Source organism: Sinohyriopsis cumingii, chromosome 2 (genome assembly GCF_028554795.1).
Source record: "Sinohyriopsis cumingii isolate HCF-2022 chromosome 2, ASM2855479v2, whole genome shotgun sequence".
Lineage (NCBI taxonomy): Eukaryota > Metazoa > Mollusca > Bivalvia > Unionida > Unionidae > Sinohyriopsis > Sinohyriopsis cumingii.
This window is the reverse complement of record NC_142962.1, coordinates 25,311,992-25,334,286: the sequence shown is the minus strand read 5'-3', so window position 1 is coordinate 25,334,286 and position 22,295 is coordinate 25,311,992. Positions and strand designations below refer to the sequence as shown.

The following is a 22,295-nucleotide window of genomic DNA, read 5'->3' as shown; positions in this document are numbered from 1 at the left end:
GAAACGAACCCTGGAAGTTATTGACCAAAGGAACAATCAACCCATGCAAATATTTACACCAAGTGAATCTTAGACTGCTGCCATTAGTCCCGCGTCTCAGCTACACGAGTGTTTTGGGATGCTCCACAACTACCAGTATCCTGAGAATGACCGAGACTTGTCCTTTGATATATTGGAGGACAGTATGGCTCCAGTTCCAGATTAAATCTTCGTAAGTAGGGTTCCGCTCACACGACTCAAACTGCTGTGTTTTCATAGGGGACCGAAACAAAACCAGGTAGGAAGCGTTTCAAGGAAGCGTTTTAAGGATTGTTGGGCCAAAACAGATGAGGTGTCGAAAATTCAGCAGACATGGACTGGATGTTGTTCTCTGGTGGAATCTCAATACGTATCAGATGTATAAGTGCCATTCATTCTGCATTATTCTCTTTCTTTCTAACTGGTGTTTATTTAATGCTGTTCGTCAAAATTCCATTCTGATAAAGCGCTCAGTAGAGACGTTGTGTGTAATGTGGACTCTGAAGAGGAACCAATATTCCTGAATAAGGCAGAGAGAGAGAGAGAGAGAGAGAGAGAGAGAGAGAGAGAGAGAGAGAGAGAGCAGCGTTTCAGTATTAGAACTCCTCTTGCAAATGACCTACGCATTTTTTGATGTGGTGCATAAGCAAGACTGTGTATCTTTGTACTTATAGTTGTAGATGGGTCACATCGCTGACTGGGACTCATACAACAACCTTCGCGTTTGTATAACTAATAGTCAAAAGAGTAGGTCTTTTACATCCTTCCTTAGAGTAGAATGTATAATTCCTAGTTTCGAGGCTTCTACAACAACTAAAACGCTACATGAGTGTGGTGGACGTGATTCCGTAACAGTATATTTTGTTACCCAATTATTTTTAATTTCATTTGAAACCTAAATACTCATTGTTTCTAAATATAGATTTTTTTATATCTTTGCGATAGCCCGAATAGAACGGTATACAATAATTGTGAATGTAGCTATTGAAGTATTAAAAGATACATTCATCATAAAGCTCTTACCGTTGGCGCAATTCGGTGGCTTAAAACCTGGATTGCAAAGGCACGCTTCGCTTTTATAAAGATTTATACACTGACCATTGTTGTGACACGAACCAGTCGGACCTGGACATTCATAGTCATCTAAAATAAAAAAAGATATTAAGTATATTTAATAATAACTTCTTCACATTTCTATGAAATGCGAGAAATATTTATACCATTATTTCATGTCACTGAATATATATATATATATATATATATATATATATATATATATATATATATATATATATATATATATATATATATATATATATATATATATATATATATAGTACGCACAGATGAAAGTGTGCCTTAAGTGTGTGTACATAGAGGACCTGGCTATTAACCAGTGAACGCTATCAGTACAGTTCCAACTGTATCCAAATACAAAGTTATATTTTGTGGAAACAATAGTAATAGAAGGGTACTGGACGCCGAACAGTCAACACATGGATTTTGTCCCTCTTAAGAAGGGAAAGCAATTGGCAACCAAGACAGCTCGTAAGAGTTCACAATAAGAAGAAAGGGTCATCTAAAATTTCATTTCATTCCACCTTTCATTTTTCACTTACATATTTGTTTTGTTGATCACCGTTGTGATCTTATTTTCATTTAGTTATCCTTTTGCATTAATTTGAATTGTCTTGTTTTACATTAATGGTAATCTATTGCAGTCTGAAATCCTTTGTTTCAGTATGCTTTTGATAAATTAAATTTGATAAATTAATGACTTAATGCTTTTGTGAGTATACAAATAGTACATTGTCTTACGCAGTGGCGCGAGGCACAGTGAGCGAAAAATCACATCGCCCAGTGAGCTAAATCTATTTGAGTGGGAGTTCACCATTGTGGTCTTCGGTCTTTTGGTAAATTAACAATCCCTGTCATTAATTGAATCTTCCTTGTGCATTTATTTGATACACTTTATAGTAATCTGATCTCTTTGCTAAAGAATATTTTTGCTTAGTTAATTTACGTAGTTTACTCAGTGGCGTGAGCTGTGAAACCTTTAAATCAGAGACACTGTAACTATCCTTGAACAGCCAACATGATACAGGTACAAAGAAAATATACAGAGGTGCAAGATTAGAACAGTACTTCGAAGTTTGCTTAGAGAAGGGGGATGCTAGAGACATTAGTGGCATCCCACCCCCAAGGATGTCAACTGTTAGACTTCGGGGCAGTAAATTACTGTCCCAGACAGTCTGACATAATTACGACTCTGAAAGTAAAAGGAATCCCAGTAGAGAAGATAGAGAGGATACAAAACGGGGATCGAAACAAATTCATATAATATCCGAAAGATTTTGATACCCCCTGCTAGACGCCCCCAAATAGAAGTGAAAGGGTTAACGGCATACATGTCTGATGCACCACCCATCACCAGAGGGGTAGAACCCAAATCAAGAGATACCATGATCTCGGGGCTCACCTTCGAAGTAGACACCGAGGTGCTGGTGGAAAAATACTGCACAAATTCCAAGTTAAAATACAGATCCAAAAGATGGCAAGAGTATGGGGTTATCAGGAAATAAAAACTGGAATCAGAATTATCAGGGTGGCCAAGCAAGATGCAGTAAAAATACCAACCTTTTCTATGTGCTTGGGTTCTTGGTAAAGTCTTGGTATAGAGGCTGTGAGCAGGAAAGACCGTGCTCAAAATGTAGAATGGTGGGTCATGCACCTAGAGATTGCAAGAACTATAGAGGCTGTGAGCAGTAAAGACCGTGCTCAAAATGTAGAATGGTGGGTCATGCACCTAGAGATTGCAAGAACCCAGTTGCACAAAAGACATACGCAAATGTAGCCGCGACAAATGATAATCAAATGGATGTGGAAAAGGCAAAAGAACTAGATATAGTGATCCAAAATGAGATCGAAATTGGAAAGAATTCCCTTCAGTGCAAAGGAAATGTAACAAATACACCGACGGTGAATGAAAATACAACACCAACAATCAATACAACAGGTGGCAAAGACTTGGAGTGGGAAGATTTCGTGACTCCCAAGAAAACTTGTCACCCAGAGCTTCCAGAATACGCAGAAGAAACACTGGAATCCAACCCGTATTTTCTCCTGCATATAGAGGACGAGGACGAAAATGACCAACAGACTTAGAAAAAGCGTGAGGAGGAGGGACCGGTAGATCTACTGGAGATCGCACCCCTGACTTCAACACCGGCCCAGAAAAAAGAAAACACGGGACGTCATCTCACAGTTCCTCCCCTGAAGGAGAGTTGAGCTTTGACGACCATGGACAAAATCTAACCTTACAAACTATAATCCCACCGGTAAAGCCAACAATCATGTCAACAAAAAAAACCCCAAGAAAAACAAAAGAGACAGATGAGACAGAAAACGACCAAGACACGAACACGGATATCATAACAGACATGGACACGGAAACGACATAACTGAAGACGGAAATGAATAAAAATAACGGAGTCTCTGGATATTACCCAGAGCCCCACACCAACAGATAGTAGTCAGTCAAACGAGGCTCTGTGGTCTACCCGGAGCCCCACACAAATATAAAAATATTATATTATAAATTTGAATAATACGTTAACCAACAAGAATATTACAAATAAAATTGATGCGGCATCTGGAGTAGTGGAGCAAAAAAAAATATGAAAGGAACAAACTTCCGAATCGTTACCATTAATAGTAATGGAATAGACAAAGCGAAAGCAGACAAAATAACCAAAGAAACAAACTTTGATGTTATTTTGTTACAAGAAAAAGATAATGGAATCACGCCGCAACTCAAATACTTAATAGAGGACAAACTAAATGCAAAAGTTATATGTAATGATTTTAAAAAATAATGACACGGGGTGGAGGGTTGCAACAATTATAAAAAATAAACAGGAGCAAGTTGGGAAAGGTTTGACGAGGGAGTGTTTTTTTTTTGAGGGACGCCTACCATACATAAAATTACAAATGGGACAGAATTGTATTAGATGTGGTGAACTTGATATGTAAATGATGTGTTTGCACGGGGCTTTGGGTTAGAACGGGAGGGATTGGTGGAGGAGGAGAATAGGACCTGTATGGGGGTAGAATGTAAAAGGGAGGAAACTTGTCAAGATAAGATTCATGTGTACTGAGGTTCTTTACACGTAATTCAAAAAAATTGTCCATCCAAAGTAAGAGAACGCCTACATAAACTTATAAAAATTCAAAGCTGGAATATACATCCATCATTTGGAACTCTTAACACAAGACCACCATTTGGAACCCTCAACACAAGACCCAGATAAAGTAGTTTGAACAGATTCAGCTCGATTTGTATTAAACAGTTCGTACAAAATGTACCATTGAGATTCAGTAACAGTACGATGCATCTACCACCCAACCCTGACATTAGTAAGGGCTGAAAGATATAACCAAAAGTTCATTACGCATGGTGAACTTGTAATAGCATTCCTCAGACACTTGCTTACTTGATGCCTTCAAGTATGCCATCCATCACATAGAGCATGAACATATGCTATAATGAATTATAATTTATATAATATTTAAACGTTGCTTATTTTTTCCTATATTATTAGGTCACTCTACGGATAGGCGCAATATCCTCCCTCAGTAGTTGATGTCTGTAAAGCGGATTTTTAAGTAGTATTGAAATTAATAGTTCTATACCCCTGACGCGTGCATGCGTCCGTACCAACAAGAGAAGGAAATTGCAATACTCGGACTTATTACATCAACTGCGTCAAAGTTTCATCTATCGCTACAGTTCAAACACTTCAGGATATTCTCATGAGGTTTCAGTAGTGCCCGTTAACGTCGAATATGAACTGTGTCGTGTAAGTTACCTCTAAATTGCACTCAAGCCCTTCCAAAACATATCTGAAGTCACGAAAGTTATATAATATTTATTTGCTATTAGATAGAGCACCCAAATTGCCAAATAAACAGTTCAACAAGGGCGAGTCTCATTGTCACAGCTGTCAGATTTGACAACTCGAGACATGCATCGCGCGCGGGGATTCGTCCATGATCCAAATAATTATCAACTAGTAGTTGTATTTCTGGACCAATCCCCGCCTTTTGAACAGCGGAATAGTTGTGGTATTTGACGTTAAAAAAGAATACTCAATAACAGTCGCCGGTGGGACAATATGACGTTAATCCGTAATGGTCGAGCCATGTTTGATTGTGTAACGCTAACGGAACAGTTTATACAATGATTTTCGATAAAGGAGTCATATCAGCAATCCATAGTTACTGGGGGTTGGTGGGGAGAGGGGGTACAAAATACCTTGAATCAGAAATCACTGAGACAAGTGAACAACTTTCTATTTTTATTTTATTCTCGAAGTAAAGTGTTTGGTTTTTATCAAGGTCATACTGGGAATACGTGACATTAGATGTAAACAGCCTCTATTTCGCAATTATGTATTTTCCGAAATTGCACAGTAGTTAGATTTAATAGTGATGTTTAGAGAGATATTTCTCAGTTTGGGTTTTTACAATGGACACTGGAAAAGTGTTTGTTTGTGACCAGTTTGGAGTTACATTTTAATTTTTATTCAAATTAGTTGGATTCTAAAAGATTAATTCTTTTTTCTGGAAATATTAGAGTGCTCATTCAAAATTCTTAGAGAAAGAAATGTCTTTAAATTTTATTCGGAAATTCAAACACCGGAGTATTTTTTGTGGACCTACAAAGAACTATAGGCACATTTGTACTATAAAGGCTACAGTATACGTCATCGCCTTCCATTTTGGAATTTTTATTGCGACTCGAATTTGAATTCATTAGAACATTTCATTACTAGGACTGCTAAAATGTAATTCGTGGATTATTCTTGGATTATTTTTGCATTTGATTCTTAAAACCGTAAGTTCTAATTTTTCATTTTTACATTGTTTTTCCAGGGAAATAAATTATTTGTTAAATTTTTCAAAACTTGTTGTTTTACTCATTCTTAGTTACTGTTTATTGGAGCCTAAATACGTAACATAAGAAATTAGGGGCTGGTCCGGGATATTTTAATGTTGGCTAAGTATTTCAGAAAATTTAGTTCAGTGAAATTTTAATTTCCCCATATTTTTTTAATCTTTTAATAATCCCAGGTATTCGTTTACAATTTTGAAATTTTTAATGAAATCATTAAGATTTATCTACATTATCATCAAAGAGAGAGAGACTTTTTGGAATTTTTCTCAGCGGTGGTTGGAACTTTTGTAAATGGGAGTACAACTAGAAAAGTTGGAATCAGGGATAAGACAGGTTGAGTTTCAGATAAAAAAGATACAAATGAAAAGAGAGATGAAAGTAAGACGAATGCAGTTTCAGAAAGAGATGGAAGTAAGACGATTGTAGTTGCAAAAAGAGAGTGAGGAAAGAGAAAGACAAAGGCAGTTGCAAAAGAAAGAAAAAGAGAAAGAAAGACAAATGCAGTTACAAGAAAAACAACTGCTATTAGCTAAGTAAGAAAGAGAGAAAGAGAGGGAATTTCAAATTCGAAAAAAAATTAGAGCTGGCAAATGGAAAACACTCGGCTACTTTTGATGCTTTAAGAAATATCAAGTTAGTATCTCCTTTTCTGGAAAAAAAGTAGACAAATATTTCCCTCGTTTTGAAAGAAGAGCAGAAAATTTGAAATGGCCAAGAGAGCACTGGACTATATTGCTACAATGTGTACTCACTGGTGAGGCCAGTGATATTTCCAATTCATTGTCACAAGAACAGAGTGCTGACTATGATGTAGTTAAGGACTATATCTTGATGAGTTATGAGTTAGTCCCTGAGGCTTATCGGCAAAAGTTCAGAAACTATAAAAAAAGATGTGTTATGTGTGATGTGATTTTGATTTTTAACGTAGTTTTAACAATTTTTGAGTCATATCGTTACGATGTCTGCAATGTGGCAGTTTAAAGTGATGTCTAGCACTGGGGCATCATGCCGCAGACATGTAGCATGATGTCCCATCCAGTCACATTATCCTGACACCAGGCCGACCAGTCCTAACACTAGCCTCTTAATGCTGAACGCCAAGCGAGGCAGCTGTTAGTACCATTTTTGTAAGTCTTTGGTATGACTCGGCCAGGGATCGAACCCACGACCTCCCGCATCCGAGGCGGACGCTCTAACCACTAAGCCACCGGAGCGGTTCTATAAAAAAGAAGCTGACCAGACCCTTGTCGAATTTGAATTGGAAAAAGCACGACAATTTGATAGGTGGTACTATTCTAGAAAAGTTAATAAAGATTACGAGAGTCTCAGACAACTCACTGGTTGAATTGTTCAAAAACTGTATCCATAGTGACAGTAGGATTTATCTTGACGAACATGCGATCGAAAGCTTGGAAAATGCTGCTCGTGCCGCTGACGAGTATGCTTCAACTCATAAAGTTTCTTTTGTAAACAAGACTTCCATTCAGCAATTTTCTAGCAGAAAAGTATTTCACCCTAACACAAGCCGTTCTAAATCTCAAACTGGCACAACTTCTAAAAATCAAGCTTCAGATATGCTTGATCAAAAATCAGTGTCTCTTCGTTCGTGTACTTATTGCAAGAAGAAAGGACACGTTATTTTTGAGAGCTACAAATTCAAAAATAATCATCAGAATCAAGACATACCTATTCAAAATGCTCTTATTTATAAGAGGTCAAGGTCATGGACATGTATTGAAAGCAAAACATTTGTTGCGTCTAATGAATCCCAGTCTGATTTTATCATGGAGAATTATGAACCAGTCATATTAAAAGGTTCTATATCACTCTTGAGTAATTTGGCCAATCCTATCCCAATTAAAATTGTAAGGGACACAGGAGCTTCTCATGATCTTTTATTGTCAGGCACTTTGCTTTTTCTGAGAAATCTTCTTCTAATGAGAGTGTTCTTATTCAGGGAGTAGAGTGCGGCTTTGATAATGGTCCTCTCCATTGTGTAAATTTGACATCAGACTTAGTTTTAGGACCAGTGACAGTCGGAGCAGTGTTTGTTTTACCCGTTGAGGGCATTCATTTATTACTAGGCAACAACCTAGCTGGAGACGAGGTTGTGGTTAATCCAATTGTAACAGACAAGCCTTGTTTGGATCAGAAAGTTGATCCAATTAAAAAAGAATTCCCTGATTTATTCCTAGCTTGTGCAGTTACCAGAGCTATGGCGAAGAAGGTTCTTGAGAATGATGTTGATAAGGAAAGTATTCCTTTCGCTGACACATGTATTGGTCAGGTTTTTGATGAGGTCACTTTCACTCCTTGATCGGATCAATCAGAAGGTATTGGTCACAGTGATCAACTTTTAACTTCCCGTTCTCTTTATTCTAATCACGATGACAAACGAGAATCGCTTATCGTCGAACAAGAAAAAGATCATGAGATCTGTTTGTTTCAAACGGCTATTAGTGAAACTGATGCAAATGAATTACCTGTCTATTATTTCATTAAAAATGGAATTCTTATGAGAAAATGTAGACCTCCCGAGGTACCTGGTGGTGATGAGTGGTCAGTGAACTATTAAATTGTAGTTCCAGAACCTTACAGATAGGAAATACTTAGTCTGGCTTATGAAACTCGTGTGGCTGGTCATTTAGGGATTAATAAAATTATCACAACATCTTGACTCACTTTTATTGGCCGAAAATCAAAAGTAATGTTGGTAAATACTGTATATCTTGTCATACTTGTCAAATGGTATAAAAACCAACTAAAAAATACATAAGGCTCATCTGCAACCTATTTCTGCATTTGACCAACCATTTAGTACAATTATAGTAGATATTGTTGGCCCATTACGTAAGACCAACTAAGGTAACCAATACTGGTTGACCATTATGTGTGTGTCAACAAGGTTTCCAGAGGCAGTTCCTATCAGGAATATTTAATCTAAAACAAGAGTTAAAGCTTTAATAAAGTTTGTTTACTCAATTTGGCCTTCCCCAATTTGTCCAATTGGGTCAAATTTTAGGTCTGGAACTTTCCAGCTGATTAAGCTTGAATTTGGTATCCAGCAAATCAAGTCTAAAGAGTAAGTATGGTTGGACAGAACAACAATGGAGGAACGTTTGAGTCTGGTAAAACGTTCAGTCTCTCCTGCTCATTCTTCAAATTTTTTTCTTTCAGATTAGCTATTATGGCCCTTATGGAGTTAAGAAGAAAATGAATGAGTGAAATTATAATATTCGTGCTCCTGGGATCTAAAACAAATTATTGGAGTACCAGTATATTAAATGAGATTGCCAGGTTAAACATGCAATCAGTTTAGTTGTACCTGTCCCACTCTTGTACGCCAGTGAGAACTGGACTCTGTACGCCTCACAAGAGAAAAGACTGAGCGCCTTTCACATGCGATGCATCCGATTAATACTCGGGATCACATGGAGTGATCGAGTAACAAACAACGAGGTTTTTGAACGTGCCTAGATTCCCAGCATGATCACACTCCTCCGCCAACGTCGCATCAGATGGCTGGGCCATGTATGTCGGATGGACGGATTCTTTATTCGAAACTTTCCTCTTGCAAAATGTCGATCGGACGGCATCTCCGCTTCAAGGATGTCTGAAAGCGCGACATGAAAGTCCTTGACATCGATGTCAACACCTGGAAAGAGCTTGCTGTAGACAGGTCCAGCTGGTGACATGTTCTGATCACTGGTCTGAAAGACGGCGAGGACAGGCTACGCTTGCTAGCTGATGAAAAGCGATCGCATTGGAAGAAGAATCAGCTCCAATCCAGACCAGACTTAACTTTCAAGTTCAGCAAGGAATGTCGCTGCCATGTTGGGCTACATAGCCACAGTAGACGCTGCACAGCCATCAACCGGGACATCTCTCATGGGTGCACTTCCATCGTCTCTCGTGAATAACGGATGCCAACAGACCAGTCCCACTCAGTGAAGATTTCAGTGAAGGAATATCATCGCATTCTACTGATATTGGAGTGACAAATCTTCGGAATTCAAAAATTATGAAAGATCTGGACCAGAAACTTTCACGTTTGCAAAAGCAAGAAAAAAATGAACATTAACATTATTATTTGAATATGAGCACTTATTTCAAAATGTTCCTACAAGAAAACCTTCCTACAATAAAAACTTTTTCTATGACTTTGAAATTTTAAATTCCAAATCTGCGAAACAACACCCGTACAGGATGAACCCTTTCGACCAGGAGTACTTGAAAAAAGAAATTCAGTATTTGCTGAAGAATAATTTTATAGAGCCCAGTAAAAGTGACTGGAGTTCACCATGCATACTTGTTCCGAAACCAGATAAAAACTTTCGTATGTGCACTGATTATAGGAAGGTAAACAGTGTGACAAAACAGATTCATTTCCATTACCAAGAATCGATGATTGTATTGATAAGATCGGGAATGCCAATTATGTCACCAAATTTGACCTTCTGAAAGGATTTTGGCAAATTCCACTGATGGAAAGAGCAAAAGAAATTCCTGTATTCGTGACTTCAGATGGACTTTATCAATATAGCGTGATGCCGTTTGGGATGAATGGGTCGCCAAGTACTTTTCAACGTCTCATGGATATGATTACTTCTGGTCTAGACAAGTGTGATGCTTACATCGATGATGTCATCATCCATAACGACACCTGGAAAGAACATTTAATAACAATTCAGAAATTCTTTGACAGACTGACCGACGAAAGTCTGACTATTAATGTATCCAAAGGTCAAGGCTATCTATGAATTCCCTGTGCCAGTTAATATAAAGCAACTGATGCGAATTTTAGGTATGGCTGGATACTGTAGTAAATTTAGTTACGTAAAAGCTCGCCAGTTCTTACAGCTCCAAATTTCAGCCAATCATTTAAACTGTCTGCTGATGCAAGTGATGCTAGGGTTAGAGCAATTTTGATTCAAGGAGACGAAAATGGTATTGATCATCTAGTGTCCTATCTTTCTAAGAAATTAAATAAAATAAGCACCAAATACATTATTCAACAGTCAAGAAGGAATATTTGGCTTTCATATTGGCATTGCAATAGTCTGACGTTTGCATTAGTTCAGCTCCTTCTTCGATTATTGTATTTAGTGACCACAACCCCCTTAATTTCATCGGCAAGATGAAAAAAATCAAAGACTACTAAGGTAGAGTTTGTTGTTACATGAATCTAATATTGACATCAACCACATCAAGTGGAAAGATAATTTAATCGCAGATACACTTTCCCGTGTATAAAACTGTATTATCACATATACACTTTATATAATTTATAAGAGTTCTTTTTAACCTCATGTATAATTAATCTATTTTAAAAAGAAAGCTTTATTATATAAATCTTTCTTCTTTATTGAGGGAAGTATTATGTGTATTTGATTTAAATTATATTTGACTTAATTGTATTGTCTGTTTGTAAGTTTTAAATTTTTTTAAATTTCATTACATGTCTAAGTAATGTAATTTTGTTTACTTGATTTCGCATTTTTTTTCTTCAGAAAATTCAGTTTGACCTGACTCTTTTTATAAACACATAATAATAGAAAGTATGTTTCTATTTTTGACTTAGTTCCCGACCTTGATTCATAAATCACTGCGACAAGTACGCAACTTTCTATTTTTATTTTATTCTCGGAGTAAAATTATTGGTTTTTATCAAGTTCATACAGGGAATACGTGACTTTAGATGTAAACAGCCTCTATTTCGCAATTCTGGGTTTTCCGAAATTGCGCAGTAGTTAGATTTAATAGTGATCTTTAAAGAGATATTTCTTAGTTTGGGCTTTTACCTTGGACACTGGAAAAGTGTTTGTTTGTGACCAGTTTGTTGTTAAATTTTAATTTTTATTCAAATTATTTGAATTCTAAAAGATTAATTCTTTTTCCGGGAAACATTTGAATGATTATGCATAATTCTTAGAGAAAGACATTTCTTTAAATGTTATTCGGAAATTAACACACCGGAATATTGTTTGTGTATCAACAAAGAACTGTAGACACATCTGTACTATAAAGACTACAGTATACGTCATCGCCTTCCATTCTGGATTTTTTTGTCGGGTCTCGAACTTGAATTCATTAGAACATTTCCTTACTAGGACTTCTAAAATTTAATTTGTGGATTATTCTAGGATTATTTTTGGATTTGTGTCTTAAAACCGTAAGTTCTAATTTTTCATTTTTACATTGTTTTTTCCAGGGAAATAAATTATTTGTTAAATTTTTCAAAGCTTGTTTTACTCTTTCTTAGTTACTGTTTATTAGAGCCTAAACACGTAACATAAGACAATGTCCCAGTAAGAAATAGACCGAACACAGTTGAGAACTGAGAATGGCCACAAAGATGGTCCAAATAAATTTCGGTCGCTTTGTTCGACAACGAACTGTCCGAAAACGAATGAAGCGACATCTATCTTAAATTCATTACGGATCTCAATCACGCGATGGGCACGACATATTGTGAGGGTCATTTCTACGCCTCCACTGATAAATAGTAATGTGTTTCGGATGATGTTATCAGTGTTATCGCACCAGTGACAATGATTTTAGCTACACTTGCTAGTGTCGTATTTTATGTGTCCTGTGCGACTTTATAGTGGCGAAATATTTAATGGTGAAATTTCACCCAACGAAAAGTCGCCGAGTATATTGCACCACGTCATTGTAGAAACGAGTAATTGGTCAAAAAAGGCATATACCACCCCTGGAAATTCGTCCAGAAATCTGAGTGTCGTTTGTTTATTAGTATAGCGTATCCCCAATATCGATACAGGCATATACTTACCAATGTGACACCAGCACGCCAGCTCCTACTCGGCGCTATAGAATACCTCACGTGGAGGTGTTCCATGATTAATCGTAGAATGTCCAAGTAGAATCATCAAAAAATATATAAAATAACCCTAAGCCGCTAGGCACCACTATTCTTCTGGAAACGCGACGCCGTCGAAGTATTAGGTCATAGCTCCCCTGTTATCATTCAACATCAACTCAGATATGTCTAAGTTTATAATGCAGACGTGTCCGCATATCCGCACAACTACGTACGAGAACAACTGTTGTGGTTTTATTCGACAACCTCTGATTGATCTAGATGCGTCCGACTAGACTCTCCTGATCGTGAGAGTATTCAACATCGATTATGACGTATGCGTGAAAGATATGAACAACGATCACAGATATCACATTTACCGAGATGCATCATCGTTATTCGCTGCTGAGGGCATACTTGAGATCAACAGTTCCATCCACGCGTTGTTTCATTATCTCGACGTTGATGTGAATGCCGATCGACACAGTTTCTGACTCGCCACGACATGTAAGAGCAAGTCATCGTCCACAAAAGAATTTCAGCAGGAATTATTCTGTCAGATACACTTGCCTGTCAGTTTGACACACCAAAATACGCTCCTACACGTGAGATTACGGTCACATGCGATGGATAATACCTCGGAATAACAAATTTAATCTGATCGCAGAAAGGTATGAACGCACTTGAAACAGGTTTCTATCGATTGTCGCGATCAGCTTACCTCGCTCTTGCATCACTGATTGAGATTCTTGTGCACAGTCTAATTAGATTAGACTCGCCATAGAGATCATAGACAATATTTTACCTTCACCCATGACTTTCGTGACGTGACGAAAGACATGATCATATCGATGATCGACCAAGAAGTAATCACGCTAATATTTTCCTTCGTATCGGCACATACACGTACGTGAGTGAGAAGGAGCATGAGGGACCACATGTGCGTGAATGTGGTTCCAGATGTCATGGACTCGACAACGATTAAATCAATCATTGACAAATATGAGGCCGCATGATGAACAATCGTGAACAATAAATCCGTGCAAGCAGGTTCATAAAGGAAGATATTCACGAAAAACTGCTCCCGATAAACAACTGACCACTTCCATGGAAGTGCCTTGATCAATGAGATCACCTTTACAACCGAGTTCGTGTAGTCTATGATCGAGTTGATGGAGTCTATGATCTTTTTATTCTTGACGAGTGCCATAAGAAATATATACGAGTCCGACAATAACTAGATAATTATCAGCGCAAAACCGTCACTAGCAAATCTCAAACATCTACGTGACAATGCCTTGAGGACCATCGTGCGAGGTGAAAAGATTGCAGTATTTACTCATTACAAACGTTCAGGCGAATTATCCGTCGAAGAAATTGCCAAAGAAAATCAGGAGCGTGGTCTCCATTGTCGATCATACATTCACGCACATGTTATGTTTTGATATTGTATAGGATCGATCGAAGTGATAAAAGAGGCAATCCATTGTTCAAATGCGTCTATGTGATCCGTTTCACGGATGTGAAATCATTCACTTATTTCAGCAAGAAACTGACCATCGTACGGTTGAAGGACCTCATTCACACGCGTAATATTAAGCAAAAACAAACTCGTTACGTCCGAATTCAGAGTTCCTAACACCAGTGACCTTGCATTACCTTTTAGACAAGCATTCTGCTCCGTTATCATCGAACAAAACAATTCCAAGAAGTATTCAGCCATAGACTGATCGCATCAATGATTGACTATGAGATACACTGTCGATGGCATTATGTCGTGAAAAAATACACATGACTGATTCGCCCTAGGCTTTGTAAAGGACAATTTCACCCAAACTGGCCATTCAGTTTGGATTAGGTATCGTTTAATCATTACCTACCGCACCATGAACGAAATGCGCAGACGAAACTATAGTATAGTATTTGCGTTCGACGACATCCTGACAGATCCGTACCCGAAGAAGTCGCCGAGGATGTTGTACATCAGGTAGACACGGTCACGCTAGATTCAGCGACGGTCAGATTTCTTAAAACACACGAAAACAACTTCGTGCAATTGAGCAATACATGGTCGCAGATCCGTCTTGGCGATCATTCGTCTATGCACACGCCCGTCCGAAGGTAATAAACTTTCCGCACAACGTGCATATTTGACCGCATTGTGCTTTCCTGGTGCTATTCCTGTGGATTTATCTGGGACCAAGACTGCAGTCTCAGGCACACAGTTACGCTACCGTGGCACTGTTTGTTTGCTGATCTGATCCCTGCACCGAGAATCATTGTGGAAATGAACCGCATGGCTCGACAGTTAATTATTAACGTCAGATTGTCTTATCGGTGACAGTTATCGAGTGTTATGCAATGTCAAATACCATAATGTCAGCGTTGCAGAAACGTGTGATTGGTCCAACCATGACCTGAATGAAAGGTGGGGATTCGTCTAAAAATCTGAGTGTCAGTCGTTCATTATTTAGATCGTCGACGAATCCCCACATGCTATGAAAATCTCGAATTAAAAGTGTAACACCTGTGGGGCAGTGAAGTACGACAGCTGTTAATTTGGCAATCGGAGAAGTGTATTGATACAAATTTGATGTAGTCATATTGAGCGTTAAATGAAATATCCCAACAGGGCACGAAATTAAATTATATATATATATATATATATATATATATATATATATATATATATATATATATATATATATATATATATATATATATATATATATATATATATATATAAGAGAGAGAGAATTACTAGTATGCACCAAACAGAACGGAAAGTGCTATCCCTGGATTATGTAGGTGAATGCTTGATTATAGTTGGCAGAATTAATATTTAATACCAATAATACTATCATACAGGTTAGATAATTTTTAATATAATTGTTGATATCTATCTATCTATCTATCTATCTATCTATCTAGCTATCTATCTATCTATCTATATATATATATATGTTTGTGTGTGGGTGCCAAAAATCTAACAAAATATTGATATTGTTGGCAGGAAATAATGGCTAAATAATTTCTTGACCCGTAAACGACCAGTTGGACACACATACACAGAAACACTTGTTGATAGATGTATTATCCGTTCACATTTTCAGCAATGCGAACAACACATTGCAGTAACAAGCATCATATGTAAGTAGAGTGCATCGTGTGACCAGTTCTCAAAGGCAAAAGTTCCCGATTAGCCGCGTGGTCCATGACGCTCCCCTTTACAGATCACTCAGGTCGTGCCTCTGTCCGCATGAGTCATGGCTCGTCCAATGTGGGAATGTGAGAAACTTAGCTCATAGCTTTCTATTGGTTGGTGGGTCTTCCCTGATTCTTACTCTACGAAATCTACTGACCGACATGTATGACCTATAATGTGTTGAAAATGGTGCTAAACTCCAAAATGTCACAAATCACAATCCAAATCAGTTTGTCACTAAAATGTGGTGAGCAGCATTAAGAAGGAATTTTTGTTTAACCGAGTAAACGGAACTCCTATCATTATGAAAAAAAGAACGCGGCGACACGGTGATTAAGGCATTATATTAGTGACTGGAAGGGTGCTGGTATCAAGATGTATGAGTTTTGCCTTAAGGGCCATCGAGAGAGTTTACCTCGTACCACTAAAAGGTGGAGGAGGGAGGAGGGTCCATTGTTGTCATGTCGCATGCATTATTTTATCATATACGAAGAAAATGTCCATGCAATTTCATTTAATCGTTTCTTGAGATCTACTATAGCGTAATTTTGGAGAGATCTTTTCTGTTTGTTTAGGGGCCCCGAGTGGCCGAGTGGTCTAAAGCGCTCTCCGTTACGGATCACTGCCATCTCACCTCTGTCTGCTTAGGTTCGAGTCTCGGATTCGGCCAATGTGGGTATGTGAGAAAGCTTGCCAGTAGCTTCTCGAGGGTCGGTGGTTCTTTCCGGGGCTTTTCCCGGGTTCTTCCTCCACCATTAATACTGGCCGCCATGTATAGCATATCGTGTGCTGAAAAATGGCGTTAAACCCTACAACAACAACAACAACAACAACAACAATTCTGTTTATTTGCGGCCACCATTGTTTTTGTACATAGAAAGTCTTGTGATCGATCACTCAGTAGATTTCGTACTCGCTTGAAGACAGGCTGGGCGGCCTGCATCTTCTCAACATGATTCTTGGAGTCGTCCCAAGTGAGTTTGCCATGGATGTCGTACAGTCGTGGAAGGTAACGGCCCAGTCATCTAGGACGCACATACTTCCGAACATTATGGACACTGTGTCCATATGTGCAAAATTATACATATTTGCTAGTATAGTAGTAGAATGTCTTCGTGCTACCAAATTCTCTTCATTGGTATTTTAAGATACAATATAATACATGGGATGATAAGGCGACACGGTTTGAGCAAAAGTATAGTGTTTAGCAAAAATTGCAATAAATGCTATCCGAAAGTAAAGTTAGCCCTGACAAAGAGTACGCTGTAGCAAAACTCAGTGAATTGTTAAGGTTGTATAAACAATGTTCTCATTATTTCCATGTGTGACTTTTTCCGAAAACAAATTTATGCATGAGACGTAAACATACTAGAGGGTCATCCTCCCGTAGACACACACACACAGACACACACACCACTTTGTTGTGTTTCGAGAAGCAAGGAAGAATATAGCTCGGGGAGCTCTCGCTGACCCAAAGCGCACAGACAACTGAGTGGTGGGAGTGGTGGGAGGGGTAGCGGTAGGGCTTCGCGGGAGATTGGTTTAGTTCAGAGATTTCCCTACCTCTGGTCGCGACCCAAATCAGAATAAATACGTGACCAGACCCCAGTAGTGAAGGGGGGCACTTTACGGACAATGGGAATTAGCATTAAAAACACCCTTGGGGCACTTTACGGACAATGGAAAATTAACATGGAGAAAAATCGTGGGGCACTTTACGGACAAGGGGATTTAACATGGGAATAAATCGTGGGTCACTTTACGGACAAGGGAATTTAACATGGGAATAAATCGTGGGTCACTCTACGGACAAGGGGAATTTAACATGGGAATTTTTTTTTTAAAAAAATTTTAAAAAAAATTTTTAAAATTTAAATTTAAATTTAGGCAATTCAAAGACTATCTCTTTTCGAGATATATGGCTGGCCCTGAAAAGGGCCTTTGGGTTTTATGTTAATGTATTCATTAACATAAATGGCACCGCATTGGTCTTCTTCTTGTCCTTAGGCTGCGTCTTACTGTTGGTCCGTACATCAGCACTCTTTTCAGGCATCCTTGTCTTTCGACGTAGATCCTACGTATCCACAGGCTGGTGTTTGTCCTGTGGACAACGGTCCACTTGGCTCGGACATACATGAGCATGTCCGTCCGGAACATCATGGAAGACACAAGGGTGGATGACTCAACTGTGGTCCACATCTTGAAGCGACGAGAACAGGTGAATCAATGCAGTGAACGGCGCTTATTTATAGGCGGAGGAAGGATTGAAACGGATTGAGTTCATTTACCAATCCTAACACGCGTTACAGAATTCAGTCAGCTCGCATCCAATCCGAAGAGAGCAGTCTGTGACGTCACGTAGTCAATATAGATTCGCTAGCGCTTGTGTGCAGTCAATCTATGCGACAGTGATTCAACATGACGGAAACTCAGAAAACGATTCAGTGGGGTGCACCAGCAGGGGAGACTGCCCAAGGGAACCCGGACTTACTTTCAGAAGAGGTGAATTGGGATTTTGTGGATTTTCTCTCCTCGCAAGAATTTGTTCCGGAACCTTCGTTACTTTCTTCATTACCGCAAGTGGAGAATTTTAGACAGAGACAGAAAGAAGAATTGGAGAAATTTATACAACGACAAAAGGAAGCGGAACAGACTTTTCTCCTACAGCAACAGCAACAAGAAGAAGAGGTAAGAAAAAAACAACAGCAACAACAGCAAGAAGAAGTAGCAGCAAAGAAACAAGAGGGTGAAAATCAAACGGTCACGGTACTGTTGGACATTTTAGCGGAGTTAAGAAGTCTGAAACAAATGTATCAGACTTCTTTATCACGACCGAAGAGAATACGACCTTCCCGAGCCAAACATGTCAACCCTGTGACTAAGCCTACCGTACCACCCTTAGTGATTTCAACCCAATCATTATCATCATCATCAACATTACGCAGTCCAGAAGTAGGCCTTGGCCGTGGCAAAGGCTTAAGGCAGTTAAAATTGATTGCTTAAACTCACCCCTACACCATGAAGAAAAAAGGCCCTTTTCAGGGCCACCCACATTTCTCGAAAAGAAATACAATTTCAATTTGCCAATAACTCAAAAAAACTCACCCATGTTACCCTTATAGTACGTGTCTGTGTATGAGTGTGTGAGTGTAGCTTCTTATTTTAAAATCACAACTCAAAGACACTTACCTTATATCATTCATTTATTCTTTTCTCCATTTTTTTACAATCCAATTCACAATTTATAACACAACACTTTAATAATAAGTTCATTAATTTCTTCTTTTCTCCTTGTTTAGTCTCTCTGTTTTTTGAATTTCTTCACCGTCACACTCTTTTCCTCTTCTTCCTCCTCGCTTTCTTCCCTTCTTCTTTTTTTCTCCTGTTTCTTTTTCTTCACCTGTCTTCTTTCTTCCTCAGAAGAATCCCTCTCTTCCTCTGAAGAATCCCTCTCTTCTTCTGAAGAATTCCTCTTTTCTTCTGACTCCTCTTGTTTCTTTTTGGGGCAATCTGGAGACCAATGTCCTTTTTCTTGACAATAATAACAGGTATCTTCACTTTTGTCTCTTTTAGTCCCTGTTTTTTTTCTTTTTTGACGGTCTGGACACTCTGAAGACCAATGCCCTTTCTTCTGACAGATATAGCAAGTATCTTGACTTTTATCTCTAAAGGAAGGAGAGTAGTCCGTAGGCTGGTCTGAAGAGAATTTTCTAATGACCCCTCGCAAAGCTCTGACGAAACGTTCCATCTGGTCAGTCTCTTCCATCGTTGTGCTCGGCTTGAGAGTGAAATGAATAGTGAAAGGACAAGACACACACCCTTTTATATACGCTGGTCTGCCAGGACTATAAAGTAGTTTATGGTGTTTGAACTTGAGTCATTTGACTTTTTGCTTTCAAGATGAAACGATCCCATTCATTCGAGAAGAAAGAAGAAGAAGAAAGTAAGAGGCAGAAACGTGATCTATCGCCTCGTACCAGGGCTGAAATCTTGGCACAAATTCATGCCAGTGATTTTGAAGAGGACATGAGTGAACCAGAATCCAAACCCTCTAAACCAAGTTCACCACCCTTTGTCAACCCTGAAAAGTACTATTCCATTCGAGAGACGGAAAAGCGCTCCTCTAGAAAATTTAGAACCACAGCTTACAAATACACGGTGAAGTTTAAAGATTTCAAGTCCGAAGTACCGTTAGAGAAAGCAGAAGTGTTCATCACTGAGGTGTGGGATTCTTTGCTCACTGCACTCAAGCGACAATGTCAACCCAAAGAAGACGATCGCTTGAGACTTTCCATACAACACGACGGTTTGAAATCCCCTGTTTGGATCGAGTTTAGCACCCCTGCAGAATTAACTGCTTCCAAAGTCATGGACAAGATTCAACACGTACAACAATCTAATGATCAGTTTGACATCACCGATGGTAAAGCCACACTGGACATGACCCACGTCTCTCCTCCTCAAGGGACAGGACGCAAAAAGATGTTATTGGTGGACGACCTTCGCAACACCAAAAAGAGTCTCGTCCGAATTAGCAACCCTCATGACCAGATGTGTTTAGCCCGTGCCATCGTGGTGGGACGAACCTATGCCAACAAGAACGACACGGTAGAATGGAAAAGAACCTGGGACACTATTCAACGTTCCCATCGAGCCAAACAAGGAAACGAAGCAGAACTCCTGTTGCAACAAGCTGGCCTGTCCAAAGACACACCCTGTGGCATTCCTGAGATGCAAAAATTGCAAGATGTCCTAGCTCCACGATATACCTTGAAAGTGCACCCTCAAGAAGTGCGCGGACCTCTATTGTTTCGAGGGCAAGACTTTAAGGACGGAAAATACATTCATGTCTATTATCACGATGAACATTTCGATACCATTACCAGTATCACCGGATTCCTGAAATACAGTTATTACTGTGAGAAATGTGACCATGGTTATAACAATCGAGAGCAACACAAGCATTGTGGATCGAAATGCACAGGATGTTTGGCCTCTTCACCCTGTCTGAGCGAAGAACCAGTGCCTTGTTCCACTTGTCTGCGCACGTTTGTCAGCCCTACCTGTTACCAACAACATCTGAAAACGCAAGGTTCACAGAAGAAATGCGCTTGTCAACTGCTGAGATTGTGCTCTACGTGTGAACAAGTCATACGTACCAATAATGCCAAGGCACACGTATGTCGAGGAAAGAAAAAATGTCACATTTGTCACCACATCGTGGACTTGGAACACCAATGTTACGTGCAAAAATACCAACCCCCACCAGAGAAAGAGGACGGTCACAAGAAGAAAGGCAATTTCATCTTTTTCGATTTCGAATGCATGCAAGAAACTGGCATTCACATTCCTAATTTCTGCGTGGCTCATCGAGCGTGCGAGAAGTGCATTCAAGAACCTATCTTCAGTCATTGCCCTCACTGCAGCAAGATACCCGGAGGGCGTGAAAAAATCTTTCGGGGACCGAACACGTTAGCCGATTTTGCCCAATGGGTCTTAGACCCCATCGACAAGACGTGGAGCCAAGAGGACATCGAACGTTACGGAGATTGTCATCGTCATGCCACAGTGATGGCTCACAATTTCTCCGGATACGATGGACAGTTTCTTTTGAGGTACTATACGGAACAAGGCACCGAGCGTCCTAAAGTGACTTTGAACGGAGCCAAAATCATTTTCATGCAAGTGGGACAAGTGCAGTTTAAAGATTCGATGAGTTACTTGGCCATGCCTTTGAGTCGAATGCCTAAAACGTTTGGAATGACAGAAATGGCTAAAGGGTACTTTCCACACTTTTTCAATACGGAAGCCAATCAACACGCCGTTCTACCCCATTTGCCTGAGGCTCACTATTACGACCCCGACAACATGCGTACCGAACAACGAGAAGCTTTCTACGCTTGGTACCAGGCTCACGCCTCGGACCCTTTCGACTTTCAGGAAGAAATGCTAAAGTATTGTCGTTCCGACGTGGACATTTTACGGCGTTGCTGTGGAAAATTTCGAGAACTGTTCATGGAACACGGAGGGGTCGATCCTTTGAAAGAAGCTTGCACCATTGCCAAAGCGTGTTCCTTAGTGTATCGACAACGATTCATGCCTGAAAAGACCGTGGCTGTCATCAGTCCTCAAACGACCCACTTTGTCAAACGTCAATACTCGGTCAAAGCCCTACGCTGGTTACATTACTTGTGCGACAAGGAAGACAAGTGGATTCAGCATGCCCGCAACGGAGGAGGCGAAAAGACCATCGGAACGTATTCGGTCGATGGCTGGGACTTAGAAAACCCCAA

General features: G+C 39.3%; 1 protein-coding gene across 1 annotated transcript in view; it reads right to left on the bottom strand.

The window, feature by feature from the left end:
• Positions 1–22,295, bottom strand: part of LOC149804495 (uncharacterized) — a 90,786-nt gene that overhangs the window by 5,624 nt on the left and 62,867 nt on the right. The window contains exon 9 of the mRNA XM_089933044.1: positions 1,042–1,161. Coding sequence (XP_089789170.1) covers positions 1,042–1,161 — 120 coding nt within the window. The remainder of the gene's footprint in view (positions 1–1,041; positions 1,162–22,295) is intronic.